Genomic DNA, 13769 nt, shown 5'->3' on the forward strand with positions numbered 1-13769 from the left:
AATACAGGATTTCTAGTCCCAAGGAGCAGACCAATCAGCAGGGTCTCCTGTGATCTTTTTTCTTTTTTTTCTTCTCATGAAGTTATTTTTATCTGTTTTACATTTTTCCATTGAATGTAATTGAGCTGATGGAAATTGTAAATAGACACAGTGTTGGTCTTTGGTATTCTGATTTTCTTAATAACGGGTTAAAACTTCTGGATTTAGCAGTGACTAAATGGGCTCAGTTTATTCAGTAACTAAGTGGAAACTTCTGTTTAGTAGCAACAGGATGAATTCCTCCCACAGACTGACAGAAGGACATAATCACAGCCTACTGCTGCTCTTGCTGCAGCTTCTACCTCTGTGTCCTTTACCCGTGATGCTGAAATCCTCTCTGAGGCAGTACGCTGGATTTCTGTGTACTAAGACAAGGATAGCTGATGACAGTGCACTGGATTTAGAACTGTGGGTGTGGAAAATGTTAACAGTACGGTCTGCTGTGTGATACTGCTCTTAAGAAGCTCCCTGGGAGGATGCCTTTTGCCTTTACATGTCATGCCTTGGGGAATGGTCAAAGCACCACTCGTAGTAAAATCCTTTAAAAGACACTGTTCTTTTTGTTTGGTTGTTTTGTTTCCTTATTTTATAAGGAAAGAAAAAAGATGTTACAGTTATTTGACGTGAAAGAGATATACCGTCGTGTCTAATTAAAACAAAACAACAAAACAAACTAAACACTAATAGCAATATACACATATCACATGCATGATGTATGTTTTTATGAAATGTATTTTCCAAACCTCAAGTTATGCTGGGCATCTTTGAAAATGAGTGATTGTCAACAAAACTTTCAGATAATTTAGCCACTTGAGTCTTAGCAAGAGCTATGAGTGAACAGTACTTTTAAGAGGACACTGATTGTAAGCAAGAAACCATAGGCTGTGTAACAGGTCAGTAGACAAACTAAATTTGAGGTCAGTAGTTTCCCAGTCCTCTGCTTGTAGCCATGAGGCCATCAGATATTCTATTAAAAAGTTAAAAGGTGGCTTTAACCAATCTTTTTATACATCTGCTAGATGCAGCGGCTGGAGTTCTAAAATGGAGTTCCAGGCTGGTTGTGACAGGGTAGGGCACGCAAGGGCTTGAACAGCTCTTTTTTCAGACACAGGGGTAACATTTTGCTGTTTCCCTTCCTCAGTGTTCAGACAGCAAAACACCTTGTCGAAATGGGCTAAAAGAACTTTAAATTTAACAGGGAGATTATTTATACTAATGAGTTTTCTTATTCTTCAAAGTACACAATCAAAAGACAAACTGAATTGCTTTCAGTTTGATTTCTGTTTGGAAAACAGACGCCCCTGAATGCAGATTACTGCAGGAGTTGAGACTGAACTTACAGACATGTCTCTTTCTTCACCCCGATCCCAAATAGTATTCTGTATGGTTGTAATATGTGGAGAAGTCAACTGGATAACTAAATGGATAGTGAAGAAGTGCATCGATTTTTTTTAATTTTTTTTTTTATTTGGGCGGCTTTTAATTTGACAGTTTGCCAATGACGATGTAATGGCTTCCATAAACAATTGCAGAATGTGCCATAAATTGAAAAGACAGTGGAGAATGGAGAACCTAAAAATCAAGAAAAATGTATGAGAGAATACAAAAATTGGAAACAGAGAAAATGTTCAGTGGAATTATGACTTAATCAAAGTTAGGATTTAATTAGAAATGAGATAAAGTTGCTTTTTTCTACTGTGCACACTCCTAGGAAAGGAAAAATGTTTTTTTACAGGCAAACAGTACTGCTCTTCATATATATTTCTCTATAGGAACAATATGCCAGGCCCATGAAATTTGAAGCTTCTCTTCTCTAAAGTGTCCAAGCCAATTGTGAAATAGTATGTATATGGGAAGCACTTTCTTCCTGTCCCATTTTATCAACTTTTGCCCTGAAGCACAAGATGTGAATAACTCCCGATCCAAAGTCCACTTAAATTAATATAAGTGTTTCTCTTGACTTCATCGGACTTCAGATCAGCCACAATTTGAACAGCCTTAAATAGAGTCTTCAGTTGCTGAAGTCATAGTAATAGAGAAATGGTAACAACTGGTACCCCTGGAAAACATTCTTAGTATCTATGCTCTTGAATTAGACTGGAAGAGCAAAGAGAAATCCAAGTTCTACACTAACCTTAAGGGGTTGCTCTACCCTTAGAAATAAATTAAATGCTGCAAGTACTATAAAAGCATACATAGCCTGAGCTTTTTTTCATCAAAAAAATTGAGTTAAAAGTTTGCAGGGTTTGTAACCACCTCTGCAGTTTATCTTTCATTCTATATATTTGTGTGACCCTGAAAGTTCAGGAACTTTAACTTACTTTGTCAAGGTCTAGCACAATATCAGAGCAGCCATGTAGAATGCATAGGCAAATCCAACCTAGCAGCAATCTGCATTTTGTCTTAAGTATTTTTTCTACAACATTCAGGGAAAAACAAAGATGAGGAAGAAATTTATACCTGTTTCAATCCATTTTGTGCGATAAGTAAGACTGAAAGACACTCTGATTAAATTTTGTATTAATAATAGATTAAAAAAAAAAGAGAGAGAGAGAGAAAACCAACACACGCAAGCACACACAAATAACCCAAAAAAAGACCAAAGTAGAGCAATTCATTCAGTATTTTATCAGTGTTAACAGCATTTAGCCAAAAGGTACAAGCACAGGACAACAAAAACTAAATAATAACAAAAAGATGCTTTATTGGTCTGCACTGTCTCAAAGAGAACGTCTCATGTAGACACCATTCACTATTTGTAATTTTTTTCTGAAATGATGCATCCTTGATGTTCTTGGATCTTGATATTTTCTTACCTGCTTTAGATGGCACACTCTGCAGCTACAGTGTGTCTCGTCAGTGAGCCTCTCCTGCTTTTCTCATGGTACTAAAATGTATAGACATGCAGCACATCTCTTTCTCTTGTATGAAAAAGAAAACAAAGCAATGTAATGACGTTTCCTGAGTTTGCAGTGCATGTATAAACCAAAAAAGCAATCTTCTTTCATTTGAATTTCCATTTCAGACACCAAATGCTGCTCTGTGATTTCTAAAATTAATGTTCTTGTATCTTGTCAAGCACCACTGCACTGTATTTTCTAGTCAAATATTTCATTATATCTCTTACCATAATAAAAAAAATAATAATAATTCAGTAGTAATAAATTTATCTCAAAAATAATTCATTGTTATAAAGTGGTTTTTAAAGAAGATTAATAATATTATTTGTATCTAGATGTGTTCTGATTAAACCATATTTGGATAGTCTGCTAAAATCCAACCAAAACTGATGGGGCACATTTTCTTTTCTGAAGCTACCTTTGATAAGAAATGCATTACAAACTCATCAGTTTAGCTTCCTGTTAACAAAGAGACAGCAGCCGTCTGGATTATTCTAGATCCGCAGTGAAACTGCCACACTGTGTATGCTCAAACTAAAGCTGTGCAAGTTTGACAAGGGGCAGATGAATCCAGGAGTTATTGTGCAGGGGTTTAAGTCTATGCGGCAGCTGACGGTTGAAATAATCATCTATACATCGCTCTGAGCTAGCTGGGGAAAGGTTGAAGCTGTATATTTTCAACATATCTAGCCTAATGGTTAATCTGTTGTCTTGTTCAGGGGGTGCTGGGTGGAATCACAGCAATAGCTGACAGTTTGGAGAAATTGCTGTGGGTATTTTCAGTTGCCTGCTTCACAAAGTGGTAGGTAGCAAAGTCTAAACAGGCTTGTCATTGAAAGAGGGAAGTCAGGCTTGCTGTCGCTCCTATTGAAAGATCTCTGATAGCCTAAAGCTCAATCAGCATATTGATTATTTGCATTGAGTAATACAGAGCTGCAGCTAGTCTTCACCTACCATGTGAAAGCTGGGCTTTGTGGAAGGCAAGCCACGTTGCAGAGCAGTGATTGCTCCTTTGGAGGGCAGCTGGGAGAATGCTTAGGAGAAAGAACAGTGATGCTGGGGGGGAGGGAGGAGAAATAAAATCTTTTTTCAAATGATGATAGTCCAGTAGTTAAAAGCACTCTCTGTGCTTCTAGTACTGAATCTGGCGTATCTGCAGAGGGACATGGCATTACTCACTGCAGAGATTAAGAGGGTGCAGTATGAATTAGGCTGAAACAAAAATGAAGTATCTGCAAGTGACAGCTCTGGCTGATGGCTGACTATGAAGGAAAATACTGCGTTAGTGTCTGGCGAAAGAGGCGCTGAAAGCCCAGCAGCTGATAGAGCTGGGGGAGGAATGGAGTGGTGGGTATTGGTGGTGGTTGTTTAGAATGTCTGGTTTTGGTTGGAATATTTTTTTCTCCTTTAAAACACATTTTCAACTTCCCTTCCAGGCAAATCATGCTGAAGCCAGTTTCAGCCATTTTGTTGAAATCACTGCACTGGTATTCTGCCTTGTTACATTTAAATTAAAGCTCAGCCTGGTTTTAAGTTGTGGCAAGTGTATGCTTACAAAGAATAAATAGAGATTGCCATAGGCATTAGAATAACTGCATTGGTTGTTTAAGAAATGTTCAGGGAGTTCCAGATTGCATTTCAAATTATCTTCATTAGAATAAATAAAATGTATAGAAATAGAAACAGTCACGATTCCCTAATACTTTCTGTAGGCAAGCATATATTCATTAAGCTTAGAAGGGAATTGTTGAGGGTCAAGGGAAAGGGTAGGAATGTATGTAGCTTCAGACTACCTTTATCTAAATCCCATTCATATCTCACATTTTAAAGGCATTACTTTTTACCTATCTAATGTTGACAGGTTTTTTGATCAAGTTCTGTATAGCATTTTCCAAAATACCTTAAATGTTCACCCAGACTGCTGTTAGAAATACTACACAAAAAATGGTATTTCTTAAATTAAATCTCTTATCTACTTCCTTATTGTTTGCTATTCTCAATAAGCTATTCATTTGCTCTCAAAATGACCAATAAATGCCACAATTCTTAATTAAGAATAATAATGCCTTTTGGGTACATGATGAATGTCCTGAATAGTTCTTACAGACTGTGGAAACATGTACAATGCAGGCAGAACACTCATCCTGTAACCATTTTCCTTGAAAATAATTGCTTATATCATATTAGATAAAGAAAACCTAATCTAACTGTGACAAGAAAATAGTTCTTTTTCAGTAGGCTTGTTGATGCTAAACTCATCACATACTGGGAAGTGGACCCTCATGGATGTGGAACTTCTGGTTTAAAATTGCACAGTGTTATAACAGATTACCCCAGTCCAAACAGTTTGGTTGCCAAACCTCATGAGGCAGTGGCAGTCTGTAAGGATGTATTCAGTTCCATATAATTAAGAGCAATCTCTGTTTTGCAAATATGTTTTCCATGGAATTGAGCCCACATAGCAGTGCAAGAATGATATCAGATTTAAGGAACTTCATAAAAGTAAAATGCTTTTGCTGGACAACAGAATACTCTTAAAAACACAAGTGTTTTAAATTCTGCACATTGTATTATGTGTCTGAGAAGTGACAGTGCTGGCTTATATTTCTCTCCTAGTTATACAATACTTCTTAATCTGAGAACACAGTTATATGTGTGTTCAAAATCGCATCTCTGTGCTTACACATGTATTTGCATGTGTTTGACACAGGCTATATAGAATAAAAGCAACCAATTTTACTCTCCAAAGGTTAAAAATTTGTAATTGTATTACACAATCTTGGGAAAGCTTGCTTATATCTGTATGGAATATGCCATAAGACATACACTGCTATGGAAGTTTAGTGCTTGATAATTAGATCTCACATGTGAAATGATCACTTACTGAATTCCAAAAGTGAGTGTAAGAGGATGACGTTTCTTAAACAATTTTATTGGAGGGATGATAAACATTATTAATAGTTTTTAGTCTTCTATTGTTTGTAAAGATGCTTGATGCAGGCAAGTAGGTACATATAGAGTATTTCCAATGTTAGTAAGTAGTTTAAAAATATAACTGAATGGATATGTTTTAAATTGTATGAATACATGCTTGACCAGTGGGTTGTATAGGGAGATAGGTCTCTGCAGATATATTTTATCACCTGAAAATTGTTTCAGTGGAGGGATACCAAAGATAGAAGTACAAGATTTGACCAAAAAACACTGACTCCAAGGTAAGGCTGATAATTTTCAAGACATATTTCCAACATGATATGTAGCTTTTTTTTTTTTTGTGGAAGTTTTGCTAATCAGCTACATGCTCTCCATGAATGATTTTAAATCCATCTGAACTCTTAAGAGTATGCGTTCTTATTACTATATATTGGATGTTCTCTTATTAGCAAAGACAAAGAAACACCAAGATAGACTCTGGTTCTGCTCTTACTGATTTCTTCTCTGTATCACTCATGGTAGAGGCAAGCAGAGATCACTGAATGGGAATGGATAGATTGTTACTAAGTACTGGAACCTAGTTAAAGAGTACATTCAAATAACTCCTATAATTCACATATAATTACATTTTGCTGATAGAGGTAGATTTTGTGCTTGAATACAAATGGCAAGCATGTGGATGCTATTTATTTATCTGCCCATTTAACAGATAATGTTTCTATCTGATGGTAAACTACCCAAAAATACCAAAACCCCTGCCAACTTGCTTAAACAGTTTTGAGCTATTGTCTATTCAAAGTTCTCCAGGGAAACTTCAAGGCGATTCAGACATATGCAAATAATGCTGCAAGATTATCAGTCCATAAACGACTTCCTACTTAACCTCCTTTCCTCTTCATATGTAACAAAATAGAAGAAAATAGATGATCTTACAGGCTCAGTAGTATACCTTCTTCTCAATGATATACTCATTCATAATGAAAAGAGCATTTGGAGAAGATCACAGCTGCATATTTGTACCAAAAAATGTTTGGAGGTATTAAATGCTCTTTTTGTTCAATGAAATTTGATATGTTAGAAGATCAAGAATCACCATTTCAATTCAAAACCATACTTAGGAAATTAAACCTATTAGCCCTGTTTTCAGAGGTGCTATACCTGATCTGAAATGCACAGCACTCAGCAGTTCTAAATATCCAACTACTTTTACGTAGGTTCACAAACACCGGATTAATTCCTTAACTATGACTGCACAATTTTGAAGTGTTCCGTCTATTATTCCTTGTTTATTTTAACAGCAACAGAGTGCTATACCTCCTCTGTCATTTTCAGGAGATTTAAGGGGATAAACATCTTCCACTGCTAGTAAATCTCAAAACCATTATCAACAGGTGGGAAATAAGAGTTGCCTGAAACACACTTACCCTAGGATGGGATTATTGCTTAAAGATGATAATATTGTGGAATAATCCTTTTATAAGTATTCTTTTTAGAAAGATATTCTTTTAGGGGAAAAGCAAAGAAAATTGCAGGTATAAACCTTTATTTCAACAGTAGAAACCGATACTTTAAGCTTTAAGGTCTGTAATTCCACATGATGTTAAAATTGATTCATGGTTTGAAATAATTTTTAATACAAGGAAATTAATTTACATTTTTTCTTATTATTTAGAAGTAAAGAATGCAGCTAGATCAAGTTACCCAAAAAGCTCATATCAATTCAAGAATACAGCTACTATTGCACTGGTTGGTGCCAAGTCCACTGAAGGAGCCCCGGAACCTGTTCCACTTGTTAATAACCGTAAAGGGAGCCTCTTCCTACCCAACAATCCCTCGCTGCTGCAACTTAATTTATTGAATTCTGTTGAACAAGGAAAATCTACCTACTGTAGATTGCAAAGGGCACTCAGCTTGCCTGTAAAATATCGCTACCACTCCCAAAAGCCTGGGTTGAACCAAGATCTCCGTAGGTAGCCCCATAGTTGGATGAATAAAGCAATTCCAATTGGTTTGTGCATGGTTTTGCAGTCTGTTTTCAATGTGACTATGACATTACTAATGCTCTGTTAAGTGCTTACAGATGTGGGTTTCTCTAGACGTGGTGATTAATAAGTTAATCAAGATAGCTAGTCAACTAATGTTTCTGGGTGGTTTGTGCTTTATCTTTCATATGGTTTATTTGCTCTGATGCGCTTACATTCTAGGCAAAATGAGTTTACCAGCTCTTACAGTTTGTGTGATGATCAGTGACGTAAATGGTATTTCCAATCACAGTTCTTTTTGGTGGTCCAAATATGGTGTCTATAAGCTGTCTTCTCTTGACCTGAGAGAGATGGTGAAAGAGACAGATTTATTTTTAAAAAATGGTTTAAAAGAAAAAAGAAAAAAGTTATGAACTTGTCCACTGTTTCTGAAAGACATTCCCTTTATTTTACTTTAAAAAAAAAAAAAAGGAATGAGAATAAAAGTCAAGTAGTATGTTGTTACAGATGTTCAACTCCACATTAAGGCTGTTAAAATTACCAGCACATCTTAAATCAATTCATGGAACATTGTCTGGAGGTTATGTCATTGAAATAATGAATTCTCTTTACTCAAGAATAAGCAAACATGTTAAAACATCAGCATAACTTTAAATTAAACTCCAGCATAAACCAGAGTATCTGAAGCCTCGTTAGATTTGCCTGACATTTTTCTAGCACCAAGTCTTCCTGAACTGCAAAACTATTAGATTCTGTGCCTGATAGACAAGTTGAGCACTGGATTGTTACAGCACTACGTTAAGTTTTATACTTAGGGATGTGCAAAACAAGCTCTTGAAATTTATTAGAACTCAGAGGCTGAATTGAATTCTAATTCTGTAATGTGTCCAATTCTTGAACTTATTTGCACTTTCCTGAAAGCTGATAAGGAAAGTTTCCATAATATAATATGACTGTATTTTAAAACAACTCCTGTAGCATAAAGACATCAGATATACTAAGAATGGGGGCACATTCTCAGTAACAAAAGCACTAAGTCAAATATAGAATATCAGAGTTGAGTTGTCATATATCACAGCCCATTATTCAAATGTGGTTGTCTTTCTTAAGAACAAGCACATCAAAGACTCCCTTTTAAATTAATGCAGGCAAAAACCATGAAACTGAAATGATATTTTATGACTTTACTAAAAATTTTGCTGGATCTATTTCTTCAAATATGCAGGAAATATATAATTGTATCTGAAGGATAATCATTAAATATGTTTTATACCCTACTTATTAATAAGAAGTGAGTGATCATTGCAATGCTTTTAGGAACCAAGCCATAATGGTCTCCATTCCATTCATATTCTTCAGCTGAATAGATTGTCTTCTCTTGTTCTGACGGAGTTGCATCTCCAAAACTGCAAAAACACTATGAACTGCGTACAGATTTCATAGAAAAACAAAATCTTGTTTGAACGTAATATGATTAATATACATTATCTTTCATTACTGCAATAAAAATAAATGGCTTCATGGCTTAAGAAGGGCATTACTTTAGTTATGAATAGAAATCTGAGAAAGATTTGCTGACGTGTTAACTGGTGAACCACATGAACCTTGGACTTTACAGGCAGTTTAGTGATAGTAACATAGTTTGAATATGACAAGCACGTATCAAAAGAGGGAGCTTATTTACTGTAGATGCTGTATCAAAAATAACAGCAGACTGCTAGAAATCTGTATGTGGTTACTCTGAATGATTACTACCAAGATTTTCTTTTATAATTGGATGCCGAAATAGTATCAACTGTTAGCACTGGAGAACATTAATGTTGGACTTTATACTACACAAGATTTTTGGTGTTTTAGTATTTGAAAGGCTTGGATGAATCTTTTTAACTGCTGAAAACTTGATAAGGTACTCTTACTTACTAGTGCTTTTTATTGTTCTCAGAAATATTTCTGGATATAACACAATCTACAAAGTTGTGCTCCTGTAAGATTTTGCATGTGGTCATGATAGGTATATAGATTTCTTACAATATTGAAATCATATAGCAGTATACTTTAGGGTACCATACTGAATCTATTGACAATCTTTCTGTAGCTCCACAGTAGCCAATAAAATTAAGTGAAATTTAGAGTTACTACTACTAGGAGAATGAAACATATCAATTGTATCTTTGTTACAATCAGAGACAAAAAGATATTACAAACAAAATAATTCTGAAAACACACAGTCTTGGTTACAAAAAACTGAATAGTGAATTGGTCTAGCTTAAACCCAGAAAGAAAATGTCACTGAAAGAAATTTCAAATTGCATAATCTTGAGAATTTTCTATAAGCTTTTCTATCTCCTAGCCAAACAAAGAATAGAGCTAAACTAATAATCAATAAGCATCCAAAATCAAGTTAAGTCAGAAGATGTCTTTGTCTTTGTGAATGCTGCCTGAGAAGAAAAGAAAGTTAAATTAGTGAAATTAATCATTATAAGGCAGTTATTGTTCTTATATTGTGTACAACAATTTATACAACTACTTGGATTTTTTTTTGTTGTTCGGATGGTTTTTTTTTGTTTGTTTGTTTTTATTTGAAATGCCATGGTTTGCTTCAGTTGCCTGGATGTGTTAGGTAGTGCCAGGTCACTTAAAAAGACAGCACATCAGGTCCCAACCTTAGTCTTGACCAAGGCACAATGACCTTCTATAGCTAAAAACTAGACATGACAGACTAGAACACAGAATGGAATAAAATATTGTCAGAAAAGGGCCAAAGGAGAGGAATATTAGCTAATTTGTCCTCAGGTAAATGTAGGGTGGCACATATCCAGGTTTGTAGTTTTGGTATTCCTCCGATGTAGCTTACTGCAAACTGATTTTTTTTTTCCGGCTTCTGCTTGTGCACTGCTAATGTATATTAAGCTCTTTTAATTCAGCTGCTACTACTACTATTACTAATCTCTTGCCTTTTAGCAGATTTCTAGATGTCAGTTGTATTACCTTCTAGTTCATTTTCTAGTTAACAATAGGAGGAAATAAGTCTATTTTTCCTTCTTTCCATTAGAATAATTCAGCATTAGTGTGAATATGAGATGGAAAGCATAATTCCCTTTGCTAGCAAATGTAAACCTTGTGTGCAGATTATTAAGTACAGTAATGATCTCGAACCAGTAATGATGGTAGTTAATTCTTATAGAGGAGCTATTAGGAAGCTTGCACTTCTTTAAGTAATGCACATTGTGGCTTAGGTTATCTAAGAACAGTTTATGATTGACAAAATTGTGAGTGATTTTACATCTGGAAATTGATCTGTCATTGAAAGTGCACCTCATCCTCATTAAAAGATTGCATAACATATGCATCCTCTGTTATACAGGTATTGTCTCCCCACTACCATTCAACCTCATTCTGTTCAATCCTGTTACAACTCCCTTTTGTGAGAAGGGTGGAGTGATGAGGTCTGACTTGTGCTGGAGATCTGTGCACAATGGCAGGCTGCTCTCAGAGTCCTGACTAACTGAATCATTGAACATAAAGGCATTGAATATTTTACATCTCTTCATGAAGACTCTGTTATTTGGCATGTAAGGAGCAAGAACCAACTGGTGTCTGGCTCATTAGCAAAAGCAGGCTGGCAGCTATTATGTTTGTATTGCAAATAGTACTTTATCTTTCTGGAAATATAGCAGAGCACTAATCCTACTTTTCTGTAGCACAGATTAACTAAAAATAACGCTCAGAATAACCCAACTGTGGTTCCCTCCCATGTTTTTGAAGTCTGAAACCAATTTGAACGCCTTTGTTCAAAACCCTGGTACTCTTACCTGCTTCTCCTTCAAACCAATTTCTCTGACTAACATGTATTTGATTTTTATTACTGTTAGGCCTATGTTAGCAATGAAGTATCAGTGCGTGAATGGACATAGAGTGTGTGTTCTTTACTACTTCACTTGTATTTCATATGGCATGTAGAACAGCGCTTAATCTCATGAGTTCCTTATATTTCCAGTTGAAGATGAGCAGCCGTCAACACTATCACCCAAAAAAAAGCAACGAAACGGAGGCATGCGAAATTCACCCAACTCCTCACCCAAACTGATGAGGTAAGACTGTAAGAAACTCATATCTTCATCTCCTTTCTTCTTCTCTTCCTCTTCTCCTCCCCCCACATCAAAAAATAAGGGGAGGCAGTGGAAAAAAAGATTGTTAGATGGTTTCTGAAAGGCTGAAGTATTTATTCTGTCAGCTTGTCAGCAGTTAATGATAGAGCTGAAAAAAATTCTGTCATGAAAAACAGTTTGAAAAGCTGTTTGAAAAATACATAGGCTTTAAAGTCTTAGCTGTCACCCTGTCCTGCCCGTGTGTAGTTCTTAAACAGCAGTGGCACTAATGATAGCACTAACCAATCAGAGGAACTCGTGTGGTTAGTTTGCCTTAGGCAATTCTCTTTTTGTTGGATTCCCTCTGAGTACTGTTTTCTGTACTTAAGGCCATATGTGAGATGTATCATCACAATCAAAAATGAACCTGAATATTACCTTCCTTTTATCCTGTCGATTGAAATCAAATTTCTGTTAATTGATTTAGACTGATAAAAAAGTATAATAATCCATGTACTTGCCAAAGCAAAGTTCAAAACGAATGCAGTTTTACTCAGGCTAAAAGCACGTTAATTATGAAATACAAGGATTTTTTTAAAGGGTAGTATATACTCTAAAAGTGGGTAATGAAAACATCATTGTTAGTAATATTTTTCCCCTGTTGCTATACGTACATTATTTTATGCTTGTAATATCTTTGTATTATTTTGTAGTTCTCTTCCATAGGACAGTTTTCCTCTAAGAGAATTGTTAAAACTAGAACTGCAATAGGAAATTGGAATGTATTAAAATAATATGGTGTATGCATTTTGTCTACTGTACTTTACCCTTTGGCTTCTCAAGTTAGTCAGAACAGGATCAAATAGTAGACGTGAAGCTTTCTGCAAGGAGGCTGTTTCTCCTCTATTTTGCGTATCTGAAGAGGTCAGCCTAGAATCTCAATCCATAATTGTATCCAGAACTAAGTAGCACAGCAGAGATTTTCCACTGCATACATATACAGAAAAATTTAAACTTAGGTATATGAACAGGCACTTACATACAGTTTGGGGTTTGGGTGTATGTATAACAGTAGCTGCTCTGCATTTGCAGAAATTAAAGGAAAAGAAATGATATGAATGTATAGCTCTTTATATAAAATCATTCATGCTTTTCTTTTATTATTGACATTATTTTGTTCTTTTAACAACTTTGGAATATTGCTCTTTACATTTTAGTCAGTAGACTAGAAATTTTGTTTGGCCACTTAAAGGAGCATCCATATTTGTTAATTGTTACAGCAGTATAGGATATATTTAAGGGCATAACTTACAGAAGTCTTCTCCATTTCTGTCTGGACTACAGAACTGAAAGTGAGATTGATCACAGAGGAAAATGCACCCAACACCCTTTTTTTTTCTTCATATTGACTATCTATTTCTGTTAAATGTATCATTAAAGGTTCTCTGCCTTTCTGTTTCTTCAGTCTTGCCCATATGATATTGATTTACATGCTTGTTTACAGTTTATGAGGAGGAATAAAATGAGTGTAGAGACAAGCTTCTCATTTTTATTATGCCAGTTGTCATCCTATCATCATTTTCAGTTAGCCTACCTTTGGACAGTCTTCTTATTTAGCACTAACAGTTTTAACCATTTATAGTTTTAAAACTGTGCGACATTGCCCCATGACCAAATCCTAATCTGGGGAAAGTAAAAATAAAAAGGGAGAAAGAAAGAGAGAGAAAGAGCTGAAACATTTGGAGCTGAGTGCACTGTCCCTGTTTGCTATGTAAAGTATGCCTCATTTCTTTGATCTTGAGTAATAATAATTCTGTGGAGTTATA

General features: G+C 35.4%; 1 protein-coding gene across 8 annotated transcripts in view; it reads left to right on the forward strand.

Annotated features, from left to right (window-relative positions):
• KCNMA1 (potassium calcium-activated channel subfamily M alpha 1) overlaps positions 1-13769 on the forward strand; it is a 446296-nt gene that overhangs the window by 370951 nt on the left and 61576 nt on the right. For 6 of the 8 annotated variants that reach the window (XM_090144985.1, XM_090144986.1, XM_090144987.1 and 3 more), the window contains one exon: positions 11853-11946. In XM_090144985.1, coding sequence (XP_090001111.1) covers positions 11853-11946 — 94 coding nt within the window. Of the gene's footprint in view, positions 1-7545; positions 7840-11852; positions 11947-13769 lie in introns of all 8 variants that reach the window. The other 2 variants (XM_090144990.1, XM_090144991.1) reach the window with 1 other exon arrangement.

This window comes from Phasianus colchicus, chromosome 8 (genome assembly GCF_987193195.1).
Source record: "Phasianus colchicus chromosome 8, bPhaCol1.hap1.1, whole genome shotgun sequence".
Classification (NCBI taxonomy): domain Eukaryota; kingdom Metazoa; phylum Chordata; class Aves; order Galliformes; family Phasianidae; genus Phasianus; species Phasianus colchicus.